Source organism: Hyperolius riggenbachi, chromosome 12 (assembly GCF_040937935.1).
Source record: "Hyperolius riggenbachi isolate aHypRig1 chromosome 12, aHypRig1.pri, whole genome shotgun sequence".
In the NCBI taxonomy this organism is placed as follows: domain Eukaryota; kingdom Metazoa; phylum Chordata; class Amphibia; order Anura; family Hyperoliidae; genus Hyperolius; species Hyperolius riggenbachi.
The window spans coordinates 219,590,383-219,612,525 of NC_090657.1; the positions used below are offsets into that span (position 1 = coordinate 219,590,383).

Genomic DNA, 22,143 nt, shown 5'->3' on the forward strand with positions numbered 1-22,143 from the left:
ACGATGACCTTTTCAGACAGATTTACTGCCAGATCGATTATTTCCAACACGTCCGATCTGATTTCTGATCAATTTTCCATAGAAGTGAACGGAAAATCGATCGGAAATCAGATTGGTCATGTAAGTAATAATCGATCTGGCAGTAAATCTGTCAGAAAATCTCATTTTGTGTATTAGGCTTAAAGGACCGCTATCGCGAAAAAAAGCAGGCAGTTAAAATCTGACAGAACTGACAGGTTTTGGGTCAGTCCATCTCCTCATGGGGGATTCTTAGAGTTTTCTTTGTTTTCAACAGCATTCCCTGAACAGCAGTTGCAAAGTCTAACTGACAAAATAGTGTGCAAGTGAGTAGGGAGGCCGGCTGGCAGGGATGCTTTCGAATTCGGATGAAATTGGAATAGGGTTAATCGAATTTCATCTTGCTAATTACAGCAGCTGTGCGGGTGGCCGAGAGGGGTTAATCTTACCCATCAGGCGTCTTCTTGCTCCGACCCTCAGCGCCTCCCACGCTGTGTTCCATTCCGGCGTCACGTGACTATACACTTCCTCCTTCAACCCGGAAGGAGGAAGTGTATGTAATCACGTGACCGCCGGATTGGAACGCAGCGTGGGAGGCGCCGAGGGACGAGCGAAGAAGACGCCTGATGTGTAAGATTAACCCCCCTCGGCCACCCGCACAGCTGCTGTAATTAGCAGGATGAAATTCGATTAACCCTATTCCAATTTCATTCGAATTTGAGAGCATCCCTGCTGGCTGGTATCTAATTATTTTGGCAGTTAAACTGCTGTTCAGGAAATGCTGTTGGAAACAAAGAAAACCCTGAGAATCCCCCATGAGGAGATGGACTAGCCCAAAACCTGGTACACATCATGCAATTTGCCATTAAGAGGGGTCAAATAGTTTATTTCCGACAGGTCCAATCTAATTTCCAATCATTCTTCAGAACTGATTGGATCTGTCAGAAATATTCATTTTATAATCCTTAAGCCCCATCTACATCAATTTGATTCATTGATTTGATTTGATTCAATCCGACATGTCCAATCGGGACTCGATTCGATTCAATTTTCCACTGCAAAACATTGGCAAATTTAATCGAATCGAATGCCGATCGGACATGTTGGATTGAATCGAATCGGACAAAAAATTGTATGGTGTAGATGGGGCTTAAAATGTGGCCCCTCTATCTGCCTGGAAATTGCATGGTGTGTACCGGGCATAAGACACAATAGTGGTTAAAAAATACAGAGACTGGTATACACCAATATACAAAATACAGAATTGGTAATTACAGTGACAAAAGTGACATGATGAATAAAGTGTGTAACAAAGTCCAAGACGCAAAAGGGTGAGAGAGCTCTGCCCTTGCGAGCTTACAATCTAAAGTTACATCATTATCATCATTTCATCCCTGTTAAAGTGAAGTCGTTCAGAAATATCAGACGTGTGTACGTAAAGAGAACCTGAACTGAACATAGAAAGTCAAAATAACCATACACAGGTCATACTTGCCTCCTGTGTAGTCTACTCTTCAATCTCTTTCTCCTATCCTGTGTCCCGTTTGTCCACTGCAATCAATGGATTTCTACATCCTCCATTTTAAAAATGGTCATTACCCCATTACAGCTTCCTGGTCCGCACACTGCTAAACTGTAATATTACCCACCTGAGCCATAGGGAAACATGGACATTACCTTGCACATTCAGTTGTAACTGACAGCTGCTTGATATATAACTGTCAGCAACTGGTATATTTCAGTTCTGACAAAATCTTGTCAGAACTGGAAGGGATCACTGTAAGAAGAGAATGGTGAGCTTCTGAGAGGAACTGGCAGGGAGGTTAGTATGTAATATTCATTTGCAGCTACGTCATGTGTTTATTCTAAATAATTTAACTCGCTTCAGTTTCCTTTTAAGTCGTGTTTGTCACACCTCTGTAAGAGACATGCAGCCAGTGGAGTCACAGCATGTGATTTGCTCATTGTGGGCCAGTGACTTGTAGTATCAGAGGTGAAGCATCAGATAAAGAATGGCATGTGATCTAAAATCTATATAAGGCAATAGCGCTCCTGCTATGGACACAGTCTCATAGTCAACACAAAATTCTATGATTGCGCTTTATCCACTTCCGTGCCAGACTTGTATCCCTGGTTCACTATGAGTAGCCACCACCACCTCACCCTCAGAAGTGGGTACTCACCCTTACAAGATGACCCTCGGGACCGTACGTAGGTATATGGGTGGCGTGTGTCTTCCTCCCGTTGGCTCTTTTAGGAGGATGGACGCGTCACTAAGGAAGTGGCTATTTGCGCTCCAAGGCGACTATGAAGCAGAAGCGGCAGGCGAGCCAATCAGATTACAGTGAGAGGGTTGAGGTCGGGGGAATACGCGGCAACATACACGCATTGCTAAAACATCTGTGCAGCTCCTGATTAATCAATTTTGACAAAACTAGAGGAGCCAGCTAGGTGGCCACAGGGCTGTGGAGTCGAGGAGTCGGGGCAATTTTGGGCACCCGGAGTCGGCGGAGTTGAAGTCGTTGATTTCATAAACTGAGGAGTCTGAGTCGGATGATTTTTGTACAAAATCCACAGCCCTGTTAAGTATTAGACTAAGGAGTCAGAGCCATTTTGGGTACCTGGAGTCTGAGTCGGTGGTTTCATAAACTGAGGAGTCGGAGTTGGAGTCCGAAGATTTTTGCACCGACTCCACAGCCCTGGGTGGCCAACGTGACAGGGTAGAGCCCTCAAAAACTCTATGCTGAATGTCCTCTACCTGAATGTGAGGGTGCACTGCTAATTTTAATAAAATTGTCATACGGTTTTACGCTATGGAAAGGACTATTTGTTTTATTTGAGGTGATTGCTGTGGACACACTGTTAGTGGAGACACTAAGAGGAGCCAGAATAGGTGGGGATGGCCTGAAAATTGTCCCAGAGACGATAATGACCCATCTAGCCGGGGGTCATCTTCTGAGGGTGAGGTGGTGGTGGCCACTCGTAGTGAACCTGGGATACAAGTCTGGGACAGAAGTGGATAAAGCGCAATCATAGAACTTTGTGTTATCTATAGGGGACTGTGTCCATAGCAGGAACGCTATTGCCTTATATAGATTTTAAATGACTGGACATTTGAAAGGCGCGCACCACCGTGTATATATAAATACTCTCAGTTTGGTCAGCGCAGTGTTTTAGGTGTAAAGAATGGCATGTGCTCTGAGTTCTGTATTTAGAGGGTAGGAGTGGGTGGTCTTCCTGGTGGTGGGGGGGGGTCGCTACATGCACCCCTTTGCTGGTGGGAGTCCCAGGCCATGTGAGTGTTTAGGACCCCGCCTGTACTGCTCACTTACATTTGAGAGCTTAAGGCAGCACAGAAGTCAGGGAAACGGCATTGTTTATAAGGAAATGAAGATGGCTCCTCTGTATTCCTCTCACTTCAGGTTCCCTTTAAATACAGGAACACCAGGAGTGCGTGGGGTGGGTGGGGTGAATGCACTTTTGGGTGAAGCCTGGACTTTGAGATGGGATTGAGGGGGATAATCACTGCTTCTGCCGAGAACCTAGCATGGGTGCACCGATCCCCTCGGCACGTCCGCGGGAGATCCACCTTGTGGACAAACTCTGTGGAGCGCTGGCTGGACGTTTGTTCGTCTCACTCACCCCGCCAACTCTGTGCCATTTCTCTTGTGTTGCTCTATTGGCCCTCCTCCCCCTGCATAGCGACAGAATGCATTGCTAGATTTCAGGCTAGCATTGCATCTGTGCAGTCCTCATACTGTGTGTGTGTGTACAGTGTGTGTGTATGTGTACAGTGTGTGTGTGTGTATGTGTACAGTGTGTGTATAGTGTGTGTGTGTGTATGTGTACAGTGTGTGTGTGTGTGTGTGTGTGTGTGTACAGTGTGTGTGTGTGTGTGTGTGTGTGTGTGTACAGTGTGTGTATGTGTACAGTGTGTGTATAGTGTGTGTGTGTGTGTGTGTGTGTGTATGTGTACAGTGTGTGTGTACAGTGTGTGTGTGTGTGTGTGTACAGTGTGTGAGTGTATGTGTGTGAGTGTGTACAGTGTGTGTGTGTACAGTGTGTGTGTGTGTGTACAGTGTGTGTGTGTGTGTACAGTGTGTGTGTGTGTGTACAGTGTGTGTGTGTGTGTACAGTGTGTGTGTGTGTACAGTGTGTGTGTGTGTACAGTGTGTGTGTGTGTGTGTGTGTGTGTGTGTGTACAGTGTGTGTGTGTGTGTGTACAGTGTGTGTGTGTGTGTACAGTGTGTGTGTTTGTGTACAGTGTGTGTGTGTGTGTACAGTGTGTGTGTGTGTGTGTGTGTGTGTGTAGACGGCTTTATTATGAACCAGGAAGTGGTCTCTTTAGTATCTACACCTGGATCTGTTGCCCCCGTGCACAATGTAATCTGCTGCAAGTCAGAAGGATACGATCTTCATTGCCAAAGCAAAGGACAGCCTTGCGTCATGTGAGGTGGGAATTGCAGCAGATGTGGCTTGCGGGTCGTGTGAGGTTAGCAGCAGACTCTAATGCGGTTTAGAAAGAGTGATATTATCTTCCTTTCTGTGAGGTGATCTGAGATGCTCAGCAGTGTGGTGAGATGTGGGGTTGCTTCAGGTGAATGAGGTGCGGTCGCAACATGCTAAGATAGGTTGCAGTGTGCTAATACCAGGGGCAGGAGATAAGGCGTGGCTGCCGTGTATGTGCTGGTGCACACCAGAGCGGTTCTGCTTGCAGGGGGAAAACCGCTTGGCTAATGGAAGTGAATGGGATGGTGCACACCAGAGCGGGTCGTTTTTCCCACAAACGCAAACTCGGGGGCTGCAGCATTTGTTAGATTTCTGAGGCATTTCTGCCTCAATGTTAAAGTATAGGAAAGTGGAAAACCGCTCTGAAAAACACCAGATCAGAGCTGTTTTTCAGGCGTTTTTGTTACAGAAGCTGTTCTGTAACAGCTTTACTGTAACAATATTTGTAATCTGCTACACAAAAATGCTGCAAAAACCGCTAGGCATGTTTAGAAAACGTCTCGCTCTGAAATCTGCGCCAAAAACCTCTAGCGTTTTGCAGATCTGCTAGCGGTTTTTGGTGTGCACTGGGCCTATGGAGTGATTCCCAATACATGCTTGTTTTTATTGTATGGCAAATATCATCGGTGGGGAGATTTATTACGGCCAAACTTTTCCTTTTTTTTTTTCCTTTTTTGCTTCTCCGTGAAGTTGCTAGAGCTAAAATCCTTTTTGAATACACATGTACATCTAAAGCTGGCCATACGCTATTCAATTTTGTTTGCGACTGATATTATGATCAACTCCAGAATCATCATTATATACCACAGACTAAAGATCAGCATTGCGGATCAGTCTTCAGATCGATTTTAGCGAGGCGGGTCATTTTGGCGCGCTCTTCCCCCGGCTGTACCTGGCCGGGGCTTCGCCACAGACATGGGGCTCGATTCACTAAAGGGTGCTAAGTGTTAGCATGGCAGTGCAAAGCCGATTTGCATGTGCAAACTAGCACCCAAGTTTGCACGTGCAAAGCCTATACACTCGAATTAGCACGTGCGAAGCCTTTACACTCGAGTTTGCATGTGCAAAGCCTCTACACATGATAACTGAGTTATCATGCTTTAGTGAATTGAGCCCATGATGTTATGTCTATGGCTGAGCATCGGTGTAATTCTGGTGCTGGCGATAGTTGGACCCGGAATTCCTTCTCCCTCTGAATTGCGACGACTGGGACGGGGAAAGGTATTTAACGCCGCTGGGAGTTTCAGCAGCAGCATGGTGAGCCGTCAATCGGCTCACCCTGTGCCGATGTGACCGAGCGGTGGTAATCCATGTGATCATCCATCCATAATGCAATTTTAGACCTCAGCCCCTTGCGTAGCAGCAGTCTCTGGCCCCTTACGGAGCAGAGACTGCTGGCACCACAAAACGTCACCTCCTGATGAATCGCCGCACATACTCGCCATTCTCCCATCACCGCAGGCCCCTCTCTCTGCCGTCGCTATGACAGCAGAGCTCTGTGCGTCAGTCAGGAGCTGCTTTCATTGGCTCGTGGCCCTGTCCATCAATGTGATTGGCTCACAGTGATCACGCGGTCAGAAGCCAATGAAAGCGCCTCCTGACCTGCTCACAGAGCTCTTCCGTCATATAGACGGCAGGGCGAGTGAACTCCGGTGGGCAGAGAGCGACACGATCGACTGTAGCGGGGAAGTTGAAATCTACGTCCTTTCAGAGCCTTGCAGCCACCTGCAGGACTTAGATTTCAACCGCACTGGTCCAGAAGCAGTTAATATCTAATGTTTAATAAATCTACCTCCATTTACAATCCATTAGATAATTTGTCTTATCAAATGTCTAATTGGGACACACAAAAAATGCAGTGTATGGCTGGCTTACCCTGAGAGCAGCCCAGATGAAGGTGTTAACAGCAGGCTTAGCTGCTGCTTGGCCTAGCATCATCCATGCTGTTGTTATTGTAAGGAGAGTCAAAGACTTACAGCACTAGGGATGGCAATGCTTAGGAGAACTCATGGAGAAGCATGTGATTAGTTTGATCAGCTGATAGAATTGTAAGACTCTGATTTGCTGTGAGGACTTCCTGGTTTAATGCATAATGACCAGCAAATCAGAGCCTTGCACATCTATCAGCTGATCAAACTGATCACATGCTGCTCAGTGAGTTCTCCTAAGCATTGCACTCCCTATACAGCACCCTCGAGAGAAGAGGACAGCATGAAGCTCTGGAAAGTCCCTGGAGCTGCAGGAAGAGGCTGGCGGGTGGCCATACATATATTGATTAGGCGGACGAACGACCTTGCAATTCCATAATAATTATCAAATCGGATGAATATCAGTGCCGCCAAGAGCATGCCCAATGCCCAAGATGCAACCAATTTTGGGACAAAATCGGCCGCAGCTATCCATTGGACATGCAAGATGCGGGGCTGTCATGGTTGATTGGGTGCGCAGCGGTAATTGCAAGCGATATTGGAACAAGTGTTGAGTGCGACAAAACCCCTGGTGCTTTCCCCCCAAGTGTACAATGTGCGACCCCCCGTGCAGTATACTTTACCTGTCTGTGTCCGCCACTGGCTCTGGGCTCTGTCCGCAATGCAGTATACTTTACCTGTCTGTGTCCGCCACTGGCTCTGGGCTCTGTCCGCAATGCAGTATACTTTACCTGTCTGTGTCCGCCACTGGCTCTGGGCTCTGTCCGCAATGCGCATATACATACCCCACGAGGGTGCCGGAGTAATGTGGGCGCATTTGTGACCCTTACATGCTCCCACGTATATCCTGGCAACTGCACGGGGCACGTGAATGCACATGAAATCATTCGGGAATCGGCTTGCGGTGTATGGGTAGTCCACAGATCTCTATCTAATCAGACTTAATCAGAGAGAAATTTGTCTCTTGATCAAATCTGCCCATCATGGCTAGATGGCTGGATAGTGTAATGGTTAAGGGCTCTGCCTCTGAAACAGGAGACCCGGGTTCAAATCTCTGCTCTGCCTGTTTAGTAAGCCAGCACCTATACAGTAGGAGACGTTAGGCAAGTTTCCCTAACACTGCTACTGCCTATAGAGTGCGTCCTAGTGGCTGCAGCTCTGGCGCTTTGAGTCTGCCAGGAGAAAAGCGCGATATAAATGTACAATTTGTCTCGGGATCTTCTGAACAGATAGAATCACGCTCTGTGGCTCTGTGTTCACCCAGATGTAGGAAAACATTCCTGGCTGGATGTGTAGAGAGTATTTAGGCATTATTACCACATGACTGGAGGCTGCTGGGACAGTGCTGTGCTTGTGTTCCTATAGCCTCCTCACCACACAGCTATTCCTGGCCTTGTCTGAATAACATCCTCTGCTTTCTTCTATAGCTATGACATGGTTCACTACGGCCACTCCAACCAGCTGCGGCAGGCGCGTGCCATGGGGGATTACCTGATCGTTGGCGTGCACACTGACGGTAAGTGACTGGATCGTACCACTGCGCTGTGGGCTGACGTGTAGCCAGGCCCGGATTTACCTCACAGGAGCCTATAAGCACAGATGTCCTGGCACCCTAGACTCCGCCCTCCATGAACCTACAAACACCCGCCGAACCTTACAGCAAGTGTGCTGACTGTCCCAGCTGTCACTCGTCCCTTACTTCCCTTGCCCATCATAGGTAGCTACAGGTGTCTCTTTATGCTGGGCATACACGGCTCGATTCTCCCGCTCGATCGATTCCCCACCCAATTCCGCAGGCGATTCTCTTACCTTCCACTCGTTTTTCTTATCTTTTCCCATTGTGTTCAATGCGGAATCGGGGGGCGGGAGATCGGACATGTCGGAAATTATCTATCGAGTCATCTAAATGGCTCAAAAACGAACCGTGTATTCCCAGCAATAGCATTAGTTAGCCAGAACTATCCTCAGTATTAAGTAGTCAATGGTGCCTCCGACTGAAGGGAGATCTTTTCAGTGGAATGCCAAGAGCTGGCTGAGATTTATGCTCCGCCCGGGACTCATGCATAGGAAAGCAGGGAGGGAGGTGCTAAGGAAGGGGAGTGAGCCACCTTTCCCTCGTCAGGCGCTTATAGGCACGCGCCTATAGTGCCTTATGGTAAATCCGGCGCTGCATGTAGCTCCTCCCCTTGTGTCCTGCGGGATGCTGTGATGTCAGGGGGTGGGAGCGGTGTCTGGTGTCTATTAAACTTGTTCACAGCTATGCTGATACTACAGAATACCCAATTATCTCATGTTGGCCCAGAACCACTAGGAAATTGGCTAAAAGAGACCACAAATCCTTCTTACGGGAAGCAACACTAAATATAATTTTGTCTTCTTAAAGGACACCCGAGACGAAAATAAACTAATGAAATAAACGATTGTATTCATCTTCCTTCTCCTAAAAATGACTTTTTAAGATATTCCACAGTTTTAGTTTATGTTTATATCCACTTTTTAAGTTTTAACTGTTTTATTGTTTTTGCTCAATGACACAATCATTGAAGTATGCCAGAGCTAAAATCTATGCACTATTAACCCTTTTTATCTCTTTCCTGCTCTCAGAAGACATTTTCTGCTAGGAACGTGTTTGATAGTTGGAATTACTTATCAGTGAGGGTCACACTGTAGTCACTTCCTGTCTGAGTCAGCCACTTACATACCTGATATTTAACTCTTTCAGGCAGAGAAAGAAAAAAAGGAACACAGCATTGTTATTTGTATGCTTGGCACTCTACATACACATGTCTATCTCGTCATGTTACATGTCACCTCTGGTATACTTTAAAGGCAACTCAACATCTAAAAATGAAAATATATAAAAAGGACCTTCCCGTGAGGCACTGAACACACTAGGTGGAATTGTGCGTGTTTTGCTGTGGATGGCAAAACATTCACGATTCCACAGTGTGTTGAAGTCAATAGTCTTGCTCAGGAAACGTTCTTTATGACTGATTTTCTGCACATTTTTAAATCACACAGCTTTCCGCTTTTCTTTTATTCTGTACAATGTCAGCAATGTCACACGAGGGTTCGAGTTGCGATACCTGTCAGGTGTGTACAAGGCTTTAATCCAGGATTGAACTTTATCCCAATCAGTAGCTGATACCCCCTTTCCCATGGGAAATCTTTTCCTTTCTTGAATATATCATCTGGGGCGTCTGAATGGCTGATATTGGGGTGAAACCCCTCCCACAGTCTGATGTCATGACCATGGTACTGACAACTTGCTGTCTGTGAACCTTGTTGCATTGTGGGAAATAATGGCTTTTTTTCAATTCCTAAGCAAGCAATATCTCCTTTTGTGCCGGTGATTTTTTAAAATCGCCCGGGCCCTTTTCCACTAGCAATCGCTAGCGTTCATGCTGAACGCTAGCGATTTCTGAATCGCAAAATGCAGGAAAGTTCCGGCGATTACGTTCACGATTTTGCTATGCTGTAGTGTACATAGCAAAATCGCGGCAAATATCGCTCCACAGCGCAATTGCGTTTGAGGCAAAAGCGAATCGCGGTAGTGGAAATAAACTACCGCGATTCCTATGTTATTTAACAAACCGTAGCGATTTGAAAAATCACTAGCGGTTTGTGATTTTGCGATTCAGCATCGCAAACGCCACTAGTGAAAAAGGGCCCTTAGAAGCACCTGTGCAATGATTCCTTCTGAAAGTGTCCAGAATTGAGCAGTTCGATTTCGATCCGCTCACCAAAGCGCTGCCTGTACCATTTCTGAGGCGATTTGCCTCAATAGAAGGTATAGGGAAATCGCAAAGCGCTTGAAAAGTATAGTGATTTCCCGAGCGTCAGGAAGTAAAAAAAAAAAAAATCGCTCTGCAAAAGAGCTTTGAAAATCGCTTTACAAAAAATCGTAGCACGCAGGTAAGCGCCAGGAGGGGAAAAAACATCACTCGCAAAATTCTGGCATTTGCGATTGCGATTTTAGATGTTTACAAAGCTTAAAATAAAACCTAACAAGCAGGTAAGCGCCGGAATTGCGATTTATGATGTGAACAAGGCCTTACTAACATTCTGTACAGATCGCCTGGCAGAACTGCAACATGTCGCCATGTGATACATTTCAGCATGTAAATCAGGGAGAGGAAAGATTTTACAATGGGCAAACACTGACGCAGTATTTTATAAATGAATATTGTAAAAAAAAAAAAAAAAAAGGGGGGGAGTTTTTAGATAAAGTAAGGAAAAGGATTACGGGAACTTCTGCTAGGATTTTATTGTTGTCTGTATCCATGTAGCAGAGAATTTCACCCACTTCCTGTTTCCTGCATGCTTATGAGGTAAAATCTGATCAAATATTTCGAGTGCTCAGTAATAATGCACCAATACCCTCACTCTTTCCGCAGAGGAGATTTCCCGCCACAAGGGGCCGCCAGTCTTCACACAAGAGGAGCGGTACAAGATGGTGCGCGCCATTAAGTGGGTGGACGAGATCGTTCCTGGAGCTCCTTATGTCACCACACTGGACACACTGGACAAATATAACTGTGACTTCTGTGTCCATGGAAGTGAGTATTCCACTACTGACCTTCTCCATCATTTCTTAAAGGGAACCTCCAGACTAAAAATCTACTCAGCAGCACTGAAAAGGCTTGGTGTTTCTTTAACAGGTTCACACCATCAGAACTTTGTTTTTCTTACGTAAGCCTTATTTTTAGCTGAAAAGAAGCTAAGCTCCGCCCCATCAAAGAATACTGCCCGGTCATTTTTCCCCTGATGCTGTGCAAAGGATGAGGGGATTTCCTATGTTGTTCACGTTGCCTAGCAACTGGGAGGGGTGATCAGGACACAGGGCAGTTGGAACTGTGTCTCATACTCCCTGTCACCTCCTTTCAACCAAAAAGATGGCTGCCCCTATGAAATAACAAACCTTTGCCTGCTCTTTTGAAACAGTGTGGGTAAGAGATTATATTATCTATTTATTTTAATTAACATAACTAATGTAACTTAATGACAGTATGTTCCTGAAGTTCCTCTTTAAGAACACGTATCGTGGGTCCGTTTTTTGGGCCCGACCAAAACCAGAGCCACGGATACCAATGTTGAAAATAGCGTCCGTCTTCACGCACTTCAAAAATGGATACGTTTTGAAAAACTAAATGGAGATACTGGGTTTGTCAGGACTTTACGGACCCCGGATACACGGAGGGGTAGTGGAGGGCAATACAAAAACAGATCTCCCTCTACACAGGCTATTTTGCACACAGAAAATGGAGGGAGAGCTGGATTTCCTACTGCCAGCTCCTCCCCTTCATGTCACCCCAATAGGTGTCCCCAGGTAGCCTGAGGGGGCAGCGGCCACCTTACCTGTGTCCCCGCTCCCCCTCCAGCTATGTGCGCTATAGTAATCGGCGAGTGGGGAAGCAATTCCCTTCCTTCCTCTGCTTGTCGCGTGACTTCCTGCAATGCCGCCCTCTAGTGGACAGCATTGCAGGAAGTCACGCGGCAAGCAGAGGAAGGAAGGGAATTGCTTCCCCACTCACTGATTACTAATAGCAAAAGGGCAGCACGGATCTGTTTTTGATCCGTTTACGTTCTGATTTAGAAAACCGGACCGCGGGTTGCGACCACACCTAGTGCAATAGATGGTGGTGATGTAACTCTTATGAACCAATCATATTTCACTACTCTTCTGTCAGAACAATTAAGGTGGCCATACATCTGTAGACTTGATGGCCGATCGACCATCAGATTCGATAATATTTATCGAATCTGATGAAAATCGGTGCCGCCAAGAGCATGTCCGATCAACAATTTGAGCCAAAATTGGCCACATGTATCTATCGGACATGCTGGAAAACGTTGGGCCAGCATGCTCAATCGGGTACGCAGCAGTAACGTTGTGCAGTAATCACAAATGACGCCCCCCCCTAATATTTTATGCCCCCGTGCAGTTATACTTTATCTATCCGCCGTCCGCGCTGAGTGTCCATGCCCTATTTTCGCATACGGGACCCACGTGGCTACCGTCATATAGTACATGAGGTGCGTGTGCTTTGTGCTATAATGCCGGCAACCATGTGGGGGCGCAAATGCGGAAGTACACTGCAGAATGGGATACCCTGGGGAATAGTTATTTAAAACTAATCTTAAAAAGAACTCGCTTATTTCTGGTTAAAGGGGCACTATGGCGAGAAAATTTTAAATATGTGCAAAAAGACAAATAAGAAGTACGTTTTTTCCAGAGTAAAATGAGCCATAAATGACTTTTCTCCTATGTTGCTGTCACTTACAGTAGGTAGTAGAAATCTGACAGAAGCGACAGGTTTTGGACTAGTCCATCTCTTCATAGGGGATTCTCAGGGATTTATTTGTTTTCAAAAGCACTTGGTGAATGGCAGTTCCTCTGTCCAACTGCCAAAAAACTGTGTAGCGAGCAGGGAAGCTGGCCAGCATCATTGTTTAAATCTTTAGGCAATATCTTTATAAAGAATAAAAGCCTTGCTGAGAATCCCCTATAAAGAGATGGACTAGTCCAAAACCTGTCGCTTCTGTCTGATTTCTACTACCTACTGTAAGTGACAGCAACATAGGAAAAAGTAATTTATGGCTCATTTTACTCTGGAAAAAAAACGTACTTCTTATTTGTATATGTTTGGCGAAAAATTGTAACATTTAAAATATGTGCATAGTGCCCCTTTAACACTAAACAAAACACCGGATTCAAAAAAGAATGAAGTCCTGAGCTGTATAAACAAGAAGATAAACATACAGGATCCCAGTGTCATACTGCTACTATAGAAATAACTCCACAATACTGAGATTGGATCTGGGCTCTAGGCTATGAGAAGGACGTAGATTTGGATAGACTTCAGAGGTGCATGACTCATCTAATTAAAGGGATGGGAGAGCTAACCTGTAATTAAGGGTGAGAGAAACTGGATTTGTTTACTAGGAAAAAGATGACTAGGAGGTGTCTTAATTAAAATGATTAAAATTCCACAATTAGTCACTTGATCTTTTTATTCCAAGTGCAATATTTAGAACACAGAGATATGAGCTGCGTCTGGAGGGATTGAGGTTGTGGCATAATTAGCTTGTGTTTCTCAGATTTTTCTACCACTGAACCTCCCCCACCCCTGAGCATAATGCAAACTAACTAGATTTAAGATAAAAAAAGAAAATGTTCACCACATCACAGCTGCGTGATCTCAGCAGCAGTGGCGTACCTAGGGCATTTGGCACCCGGTGCTGGGTATTAAAAGACACCCCCCCCCCCTCCTAAAAATGGGCGTGGCCACAACCTGCGGCGTGCTTCGCAGCAAAAAAATGGGCGTGGTCATGACCAGATGAGGGCGGAGCTAACTGTATTTTAAAGTATTAGCTAGTATAGTTGCCCCCAGTATAGCTAGTACAGTTTCCCCCAGTATAGCTGCCCCCAGTGGAGCTAGTATAGTTGCCCCCAGTATAGCTAGTATATTTGCCCCCAGTGTAGCTAGTATATTTGCCCCCAGTATAGCTGCCCCCAGTATAGCTAGTTTAGTTGCCCCCAGTATAACTAGTTTAGTTGCCCCCAGTATAGCTAGTTTAGTTGCCCCCAGTATAGCTAGTTTAGTTGCCCCCAGTATAGCTAGTATAGCTGCCCCCAGTATCGCTAGTATAGCTGCCCCCAGTATCGCTGGCCCCAGTATAGCTGCCCCCAGTATAGCTAGTATAGCTGCCCCCCAGTATAGCTAGTATAGCTGCCCCCCCAGTATAGCTAGTATAGCTGCCCCCCCCCCCCCCCCAGTATAGCTGGCCCCAGTATAGCTAGTATAGCTGGCCCCAGTATAGCTAGTATAGCTGCCCCTCAGTATAGCTAGTATAGCTGCCCCCAGGTATAGCTAGTATAGCTGCCCCCAGGTATAGCTAGTATAGCTGCCCCCAGTATAGCTAGTTTAGTTGCCCCCAGTATAGCTGCCCCCAGTATAGCTAGTATAGCTGCCCCCAGTATAGCTGCCCCCAGTATAGCTAGTATAGCTGCCCCCAGTATAGCTAGTATAGCTGCCCCCCAGTATAGCTAGTATAGCTGCCCCCCAGTATAGCTAGTATAGCTCCCCCCAGTGTAGCTAGTATAGCTGCCCCCAGTATAGCTGCCCCCAGTATAGCTAGTATAGCTGCCCCCCAGTATAGCTGCCCCCAGTATAGCTAGTATAGCTGCCCCCAGTATAGATAGTTTAGTTGCCCCCAGTATAGATAGTTTAGTTGCCCCCAGTATAGCTGCCCCCAGTACAGCTGCCCCCCAGTATAGCTGTCCCCAGTATAGCTAGTATAGTTGCCCCCAGTATAGCTAGTTTAGTTGCCCCCAGTATAGCTGCCCCCAGTGTAGCTGCCCACAGTGTAGCTAGTATAGCTGTCCCCCAGTATAGCTGCCCCCAGTATAGCTAGTATAGTTGCCCCCAGTACAGCTGCCCCCAGTATAGCTAGTATAGCTGCCCCCAGTGTAGCTGCCCCCAGTATAGCTAGTATAGCTGCCCCTCAGTATAGCTAGTATAGCTGCCCCCAGGTATAGCTAGTATAGCTGCCCCCAGGTATAGCTAGTATAGCTGCCCCCAGTATAGCTAGTTTAGTTGCCCCCAGTATAGCTGCCCCCAGTATAGCTAGTATAGCTGCCCCCAGTATAGCTAGTATAGCTGCCCCCCAGTATAGCTAGTATAGCTGCCCCCCACCCAGTATAGCTAGTATAGCTGCCCCCCAGTATAGCTAGTATAGCTGCCCCCAGTGTAGCTAGTATAGCTGCCCCCAGTGTAGCTAGTTTAGTTGCCCCCAGTATAGCTGCCCCCAGTATAGCTGCCCCCAGTATAGCTAGTATAGCTGCCCCCCAGTATAGCTGCCCCCAGTATAGCTAGTTTAGGTGTCCCCAGTATAGCTAGTTTAGTTGCCCCCAGTATAGCTGCCCCCAGTACAGCTGCCCCCAGTATAGCTAGTATAGCTGCCCCCCAGTATAGCTGCCCCCAGTATAGCTAGTATAGTTGCCCCCAGTATAGCTAGTTTAGTTGCCCCCAGTACAGCTGCCCCCAGTATAGCTAGTATAGCTTCCCCCAGTGTAGCTGCCCCCAGTATAGCTAGTATAGCTGCCCCCCAGTATAGCTAGTATAGCTGCCCCCCAGTATAGCTGCCCCCAGTATAGCTAGTTTAGGTGCCCCCAGTATAGCTAATTTAGTTGCCCCCAGAATAGCTAGTACAATTGCCCCCAGTGTGAGGAAAGCCTGGAAGGAGGGGTGGCGGGGAGGGGGGCCGGACCCCCCACCTCCCTCACCTGGGTCCCCTCCTTCTGGCGCTTCCCTCTCCTAATTAACAGCAGCGGGCAGGAGCGGCGAAGAAGACTCACTCACCTGCTCCTGGCGATGGCGGCGGCGCATAGCGTCATCCTCACGCGACGCTGGTCTCCGACCTCTCTGTCGCTCACTGTGCTTCCGCCAATCAGGAAGCACAGTGAGCGGTGGAGAAGGCGGAGACCAGCGTCACGTGACGATGACGCTATTTGCCATCGCCTGGAACGCAGGAAGGTGAGTCTCTTGCCCGCTGCTGCCCGCTGCGACTAATTAGGAGGGGGAAGCGCCAGAAGGAGGGGACCCAGGTGAGGGAGGTGGGGGGTCCGGCCCCCCTCCCCGCCGCTTTCCCCGCCACCCCTCCTTTCCGTGCTGCTTCCCCTCCTGTCTTGCACAGGCCTCTGTGGGAGGCCTTGATGACACCCCCTGGGGCGCCCGACACCCGGTGCGGGGCGCCCCCTGCCGCCCTATGGTAGGGACGCTACTGCTCAGCAGTATTTAGAAAACATCTATGTGGGAGTTTACTCTCGCTCCCTCTCCTAACTGGCTGCTCCTCTTTCGCTGTATGTGAGTTAATTTCCCCTGCCTCTTGAGCTTCTCACATGGTGTAATAGAAAACTTGCCCACTCTCCAACCCAACTGGTTTGGGCCTGCTGTCATCAGCAGGGGTAAAATACTCCTGACAAAGGTGGAAGGCCCAAACCAGTCGGGTACAGTATTAAATAAATACTTGAAATTTTATTGTGTTTTTTGTGTCCTTGAGCACCAATTCCTCAGCACTTACTATTGTTCTATTCAACCAGAATTTCTGACTGCCTGTGGCCACCCAGGCCACAGGCAGTCAGAAATTCTGGATAAATACAACAATAGTGTAGTGCTGAGGAATTGCTGCATTTTACATTGAACCACTTGAGGAAATTGGATCCTGTGGCAGCTGGCTGGCATATGTGACATCCACTTGTGTGTGAGAGCTCATGCATCTTCTGTCTCTGGAATAACTATGTCAGTCATGGTACTCTATCGATCGGAAAATCGTGCCTGATCCAAAAATCAAACCAAAGCTTAGTCTGTGGAAAAGGGCTCTCAGGGCCCATTCACACTAGACCCAACCGGTTTTGGGCCTTCTGTCGTTGGCAGGGGTAAAATACTCCTGATAAAGGTGGAAGGCCCAAACCAGTCGGGTACAGTATTAAATAAATGCTTGGAATTTTAATGTGACCAGTATCTGATGCCATTAGAAGCGCTTTTCTGAGCGTTTTGCGATTGATTAGCGTTTTTAAAAATCGCTCCCATTCACTTTCATTAAAATCGCTGTAAAAATCGATAGGATTACGCAATCGCGTTTGCGAAAATAGCCGTGATTTTTAACACAATATTAATGAAAGTGAATGGGAGCTATTTTAAACAACTCTAATCAATCGCAAAACGCTCAGAAAAGCGTTTCTAGTGTGAATGAGCCTTAATAGTTCATCTTGTTTAAAGTGTGTCTTTTTTCAAACTGTGCAACTACATCAGACACATGTTACAGTTGCCATCCCTCAGCGCCTAGAAGAGATCTTTATAATATTTCCTCCACTGATCTGCTAAAGGACCACTCCAGCGAAACAAGTAAGCAGTTAAAATCTGACAGAACGGACAGGTTTTGGACTAGCCCATCTCCTCATGGGGGATTCTCGGGGATTTCTTTGTTTTCCAAAGCATTTCCTGAACAGCAGTTGCTAGGTTTACCTAGCAAAATAGTGTGCAAGTGAGTAGGGAGGTTGGCTGGTATCTTACTATTTTTACAGTTAAACTGCCGTTCAGGAAATGCATTTGAAAACAAAGAATAGCCTGACAATCCCCCATGAGGAGATGGACAAGTCCAAAACCTGTAGGTTCGTGTCAGATTTTAATTGCTTACTTTTTTCGTTGGAGTTGTCCTTTAAAGTGAATGGGAACCGAATTTTTTAAAAAATGAAGCAAATACTTACCTAAGGAGAGGGAAGGCTCTGGGTCGTATAGAGCCTTCCGTCTCCTCTCTCTGTGCTCTCTATGCTGTGCTGGCTCCCCCCTCCAAACCCCCCCCCGTTTCAATCCCCTGCCGAAAGGGTATTTGGAAGTCTTTGGGAGTTGTGTCCTCCCGAAGACGTGCGACTCCATACTGCACAGGAGTGAGCGTGCTTGCGCAGGTGCAGTACAGGACCGCCCTTCTTCAGGAGCATTCGGGCTCCCTGAAGACTTCTGAAGCCTCCTTCGGCCGGGTAAAGCAGTATTTGACTAATTTAGTCAAATACTGCTACCGGGCGAGCCAGCACTGGAACGAGGGGACCAGAAGAGGAGCCGGAAGGCTCTATAGGACCCAGAGCCGTCCATCTCCTTGGGTAAGTATATGTCTAATTTTTTTAAATGCGGTTCCCATTCACTTTAAGAAATTACTCTATATTGCCTCCTTAGCAACTTCCTGTCTCTTCCACAGACGATATCACTCTGACGGTGGACGGTAAGGATACCTATGAGGAAGTGAAGCAGGCTGGGAGATACAGGTCAGTTGACGTCTTTAAATCGTATTAATACAGCTAGGCGGGAGCTTGCACAGGAAGCACTGACGATTTCTGACTTCCGACCTTTAGGGAATGCCAGCGCACTCAGGGCGTGTCCACGACAGATCTGGTGGGCCGTATGCTGCTCATGACAAAGACCCATCACACTGTGGTGAGTATTGGACATCACAAGTCTGCAAGGGTGACATTAATTGTGTGAGAGGTGAGAGAAGTCTCATCTAGGCTGAAATCAGGAAACCTTTCACTCCCTGCCTCTTCTCTATTCATATAAAGCAACGTCCTCAGTGTCTGGCACTAGCAGGGAACCCTGAGGCCAGATACATGTGCTTGCCGGGTTACTTGAGCAACAGGCCAAAAAAAGCACACACCTCCCTCCTCGGGTAGGATAAAATACTCGCCGGGCCTCCTGGGACGTCCTATAGCTCCTGGCGGCTTTCCGGTACCCTCAGTGTACGGCTCCCGCGGGTGTCACCTGACCTTCGTCAGGACACATGACTAGCCGGGAACCGTGCACGGATGCCAGAAAGCCGACAGGAGCTACTGGACATCACGGAAGGCTCGGTGAGTATATTGTGGCCGGCAAACCCCTCAAAAAACAGTCCCCATTATCCACTGGTTGAGACTTCTGGTTGCCTGCGTTCCGGATAACGAGGACTTTGCTGTGTCTGGAAATAAATACAGTCCTCTGGTTCGGACTTGCTTACCTTGAAACACTGTGGGCTGGGATGTAACTATAACCATCGGAGCAGCTGTCATAGCAGACCTGACCTAATCACTGCTCTTTTCATTTTTCTTGGATCCCTTCTACCTGTGAGGATTTGGCCTTATGGCAGAAGTACAGTCACCAGGTAATCTGCGCCTAATATGGTCACATGATTATGCCTACAGGAAGCTGCTGGCTCAGATGCATGCTGGGAGAACCCACCGTCCTCTGTTTATGCGGGATCTGTCTCCCAGCATATTGGATCAGAGATGCAGCTGGACAGTGGCGAGACCGAGCACCAAACATCGGTCATGGGGGACATCCTTTCTATAGACAGCTCAATAATGCATTGCTTGTTTTATTGATCTTATCTTCTTTTTAACCCTTAGACTGGCGTCAACCTCTTTAGACGTTTCAGAATTTTGCTGCAGACGTCTTAAAGGGACACTTAAGTCAAACAAAAAAAAATGAGTTTTACTCACTTAGGGCTTCCAATAGCCCCCTGCAGCTGTCCAGTGCCCACGCCGTCTCCCTCCGATCCTCCTGGCCCCGGTGGCAGCCACTTCCTGTTTCGGTGACAGGAGCTGACAGGCTGGGGACGCGAGTGATTCTTCGCGTTCCCAGACACATTAGCACCCTCTATGCTGCTATATGGTATATGATATATGCTATAGCAGCATAGATGGCGCTATTGTGGCCAGGAACGCAAAGAATCACTCGCGTCCCCAGCCTGTCAGCTCCTGTCACCGAAACAGGAAGTGGCTGCCGGCGGGGCCAGGAGGATCGGAGGGAGACAGCGAGGGCACCAGACAGCTGCAGGGGGCTATTGGAAGCCCCAGGTGAGTAAAACTCATTTTTTTTGTTTGACTTAAGTGTCCCTTTAAGACGTTTTTGGGCAAAACTTAATTTGCAAGCTACAAAGGTCTTCAGGGGTTTCTGAATGTTCATCTGCACACATTGCGGACCTCTTAAGGCATATACTTGGAAGTCGTCTTGGCGAAGATATGCCTTGGAGGCAGACATTTGGAAACGCCTAAAGGACCGGTGTGCCCAAATCACTGGCACAGGCATGTAGCTTTTTTGTTTTTAAAAATGTTAAAATAAACCCGAACTTCAAGTCAAAAACACATATTTACCTAAGAGGAGAGGCGAGCCTCTGGATTCTGTTGGGGCTTTTGGTGTCCTCCTCCTCACTCCTGCCGCCCCTTGTCGGGACCCTCTGGAAGATTCGGGTCGCACTCCTCTTCATGCATGAGCTTGGCCGTGATGCACCTGTGCGAGTCCAGGTGTGCCTGTGCAGTAGCTGCCTGAGCACAGCCCAGATCAGAAACCCCACAAGATTTCTTTGGGGGGAGGGGGGGTCTGCATGCGGCAATGAGGACAGCGTGGGAAACCTCTATAGGATCCAGAGACTACCTTTTTGTTGGGTAAGTATTCAGTTTTTGACTCAATGTTTGCATCGGGTAAACTTTAAAACCAAGGATTGAATTTCATCCCAATCAGTAGCCGAGACCCCCTTTCCCAGAAGAAATCTTAATCTTTCCTCGAATAGATCATCAGGGGGGTCTGTATGGCTGATATTGTGGTGAAACCCCTCCCACAGTGTGATGTCATGACCTAGGTCCTGACAGTTTGCTGACTGTGAACCTCATTGCATTGTGAGAAATAGCAGCTTTTTCCACCTGCCAAGTAGTAGCAGTGGAGTATTGTACCGTGTTAGCCAACAGTAAAATCAGGATGATACCATTTATTGGCTAACTTAGCAGAAAAGGCATTAACCAATAAATGGTATCATCCTGATTCAAAACGTATTTCTTGTCTCCAACTGCCAAGCAAGCAGTATCTCCCTCTGCGCATAGAACTCTCAGTAACGAACATTCCATACAGATCACCTGCAAGAACTAAACACATCACCACCAGTGATACATTTCAGAGTGTAAATAAGGGAGAGGAAAGATTTTACAGTGGGGCAAACACTGACTAAATAATCTGTAAATTAATATTGTAAACAATAAGCAATTTTATTCATTATGTTATTATGTTCAATACAGTTCCTTTCTAAGATACGGACATGTCAACCCCATTATTTGCAGTATAAACTGTTACTCTGTGCTTATAATGTAATAGTAAACTAGCTGCCGTGTGTACCGATCCCTGCCTGAATATAGTGCTTTGAATCTGTTCCCCGATTTTTTGACTCTCTGTGCTGATCATCGTCCCTTTTACTAAAGTGCTGATAGCATCTACAAGCACTGATCACAGAAGTACAAGCTACCTATAGCTTATTATCATCATGTAAACAGTGGATCTGACAATTGATGTATTTTATAACAAGGCTAAAATCAGTCATGTAAGCTCATAATATTACTGATTAGAGCCTAGTTTTAAGGTCTTTTAAGCACACTTACCTATAAGCGCACGCACTATTATGCTGTGAATGAATAATTGCCCTTGCCGTCATTATGTGGCTAGTTTACTGTTCTAATTTCAGGAAGCTACTCAAGATTATAAAAGACATCAAGACAACTTTGGGAAGGTGAGTGGATTCCACTATAGGAGCCTAGAATTGTCTGCATTGCCGAGGGCATCTTGCTATCCACACAGGGCTGAAGATTACAGTACTACGTTTACTTAGCAAAAAATGAAATAGAGATAAAAGAGGTCGCAGAAGCTATATAGCCATCATTACACTTAGTTACCGGACAAATGTCACTAAAAGTTGTAAAATTTCAATTGCACACTTAAAGAGGCACTGTCGCGAAAATCTTAAAATTTACAACACGTACAAATAAGAAGTACATTTCTTCCAGAGTAAAATGAGCCATACATTTCTTTTCTCCTATGTTGCTGTCATTTACAGTAGGTAGTAGATATCTGACATTACCGACAGGTGTTGGGTTAGCCCATCTCCTCATGGGGGATTCTCAGCATGGCCTTTATTCTGTATAAAGACATTCCCTGAAAAGGATTTATACACAGATGCTGGCCAGCCTCCCTGCTCGCTGCACACTTTTATGGCAGTTGGACGGAGCAACTGACATTCACTAAGTGCTTTTAAAAATAAAGAAAACCCACGAGAAACCCCCATGAGAAAATGGGCTAGTCCAAAATCTGTCGATAATGTCAGATTTCTACTACTTACT

The 22,143-nt window shown here is 46.7% G+C and overlaps 1 protein-coding gene across 3 annotated transcripts in view; it reads left to right on the forward strand.

Moving 5' to 3' along the window:
- Positions 1-22,143, forward strand: part of PCYT2 (phosphate cytidylyltransferase 2, ethanolamine) — a 72,382-nt gene that overhangs the window by 15,428 nt on the left and 34,811 nt on the right. For 2 of the 3 annotated variants that reach the window (XM_068262356.1, XM_068262354.1), the window contains exons 2-6: positions 7,883-7,971; positions 10,853-11,014; positions 18,213-18,279; positions 18,367-18,448; positions 21,492-21,536. In XM_068262356.1, the coding sequence (XP_068118457.1) occupies positions 7,883-7,971; positions 10,853-11,014; positions 18,213-18,279; positions 18,367-18,448; positions 21,492-21,536 (445 nt within the window). The remainder of the gene's footprint in view (positions 1-7,882; positions 7,972-10,852; positions 11,015-18,212; positions 18,280-18,366; positions 18,449-21,491; positions 21,537-22,143) is intronic. The other variant, XM_068262355.1, reaches the window with a different exon arrangement.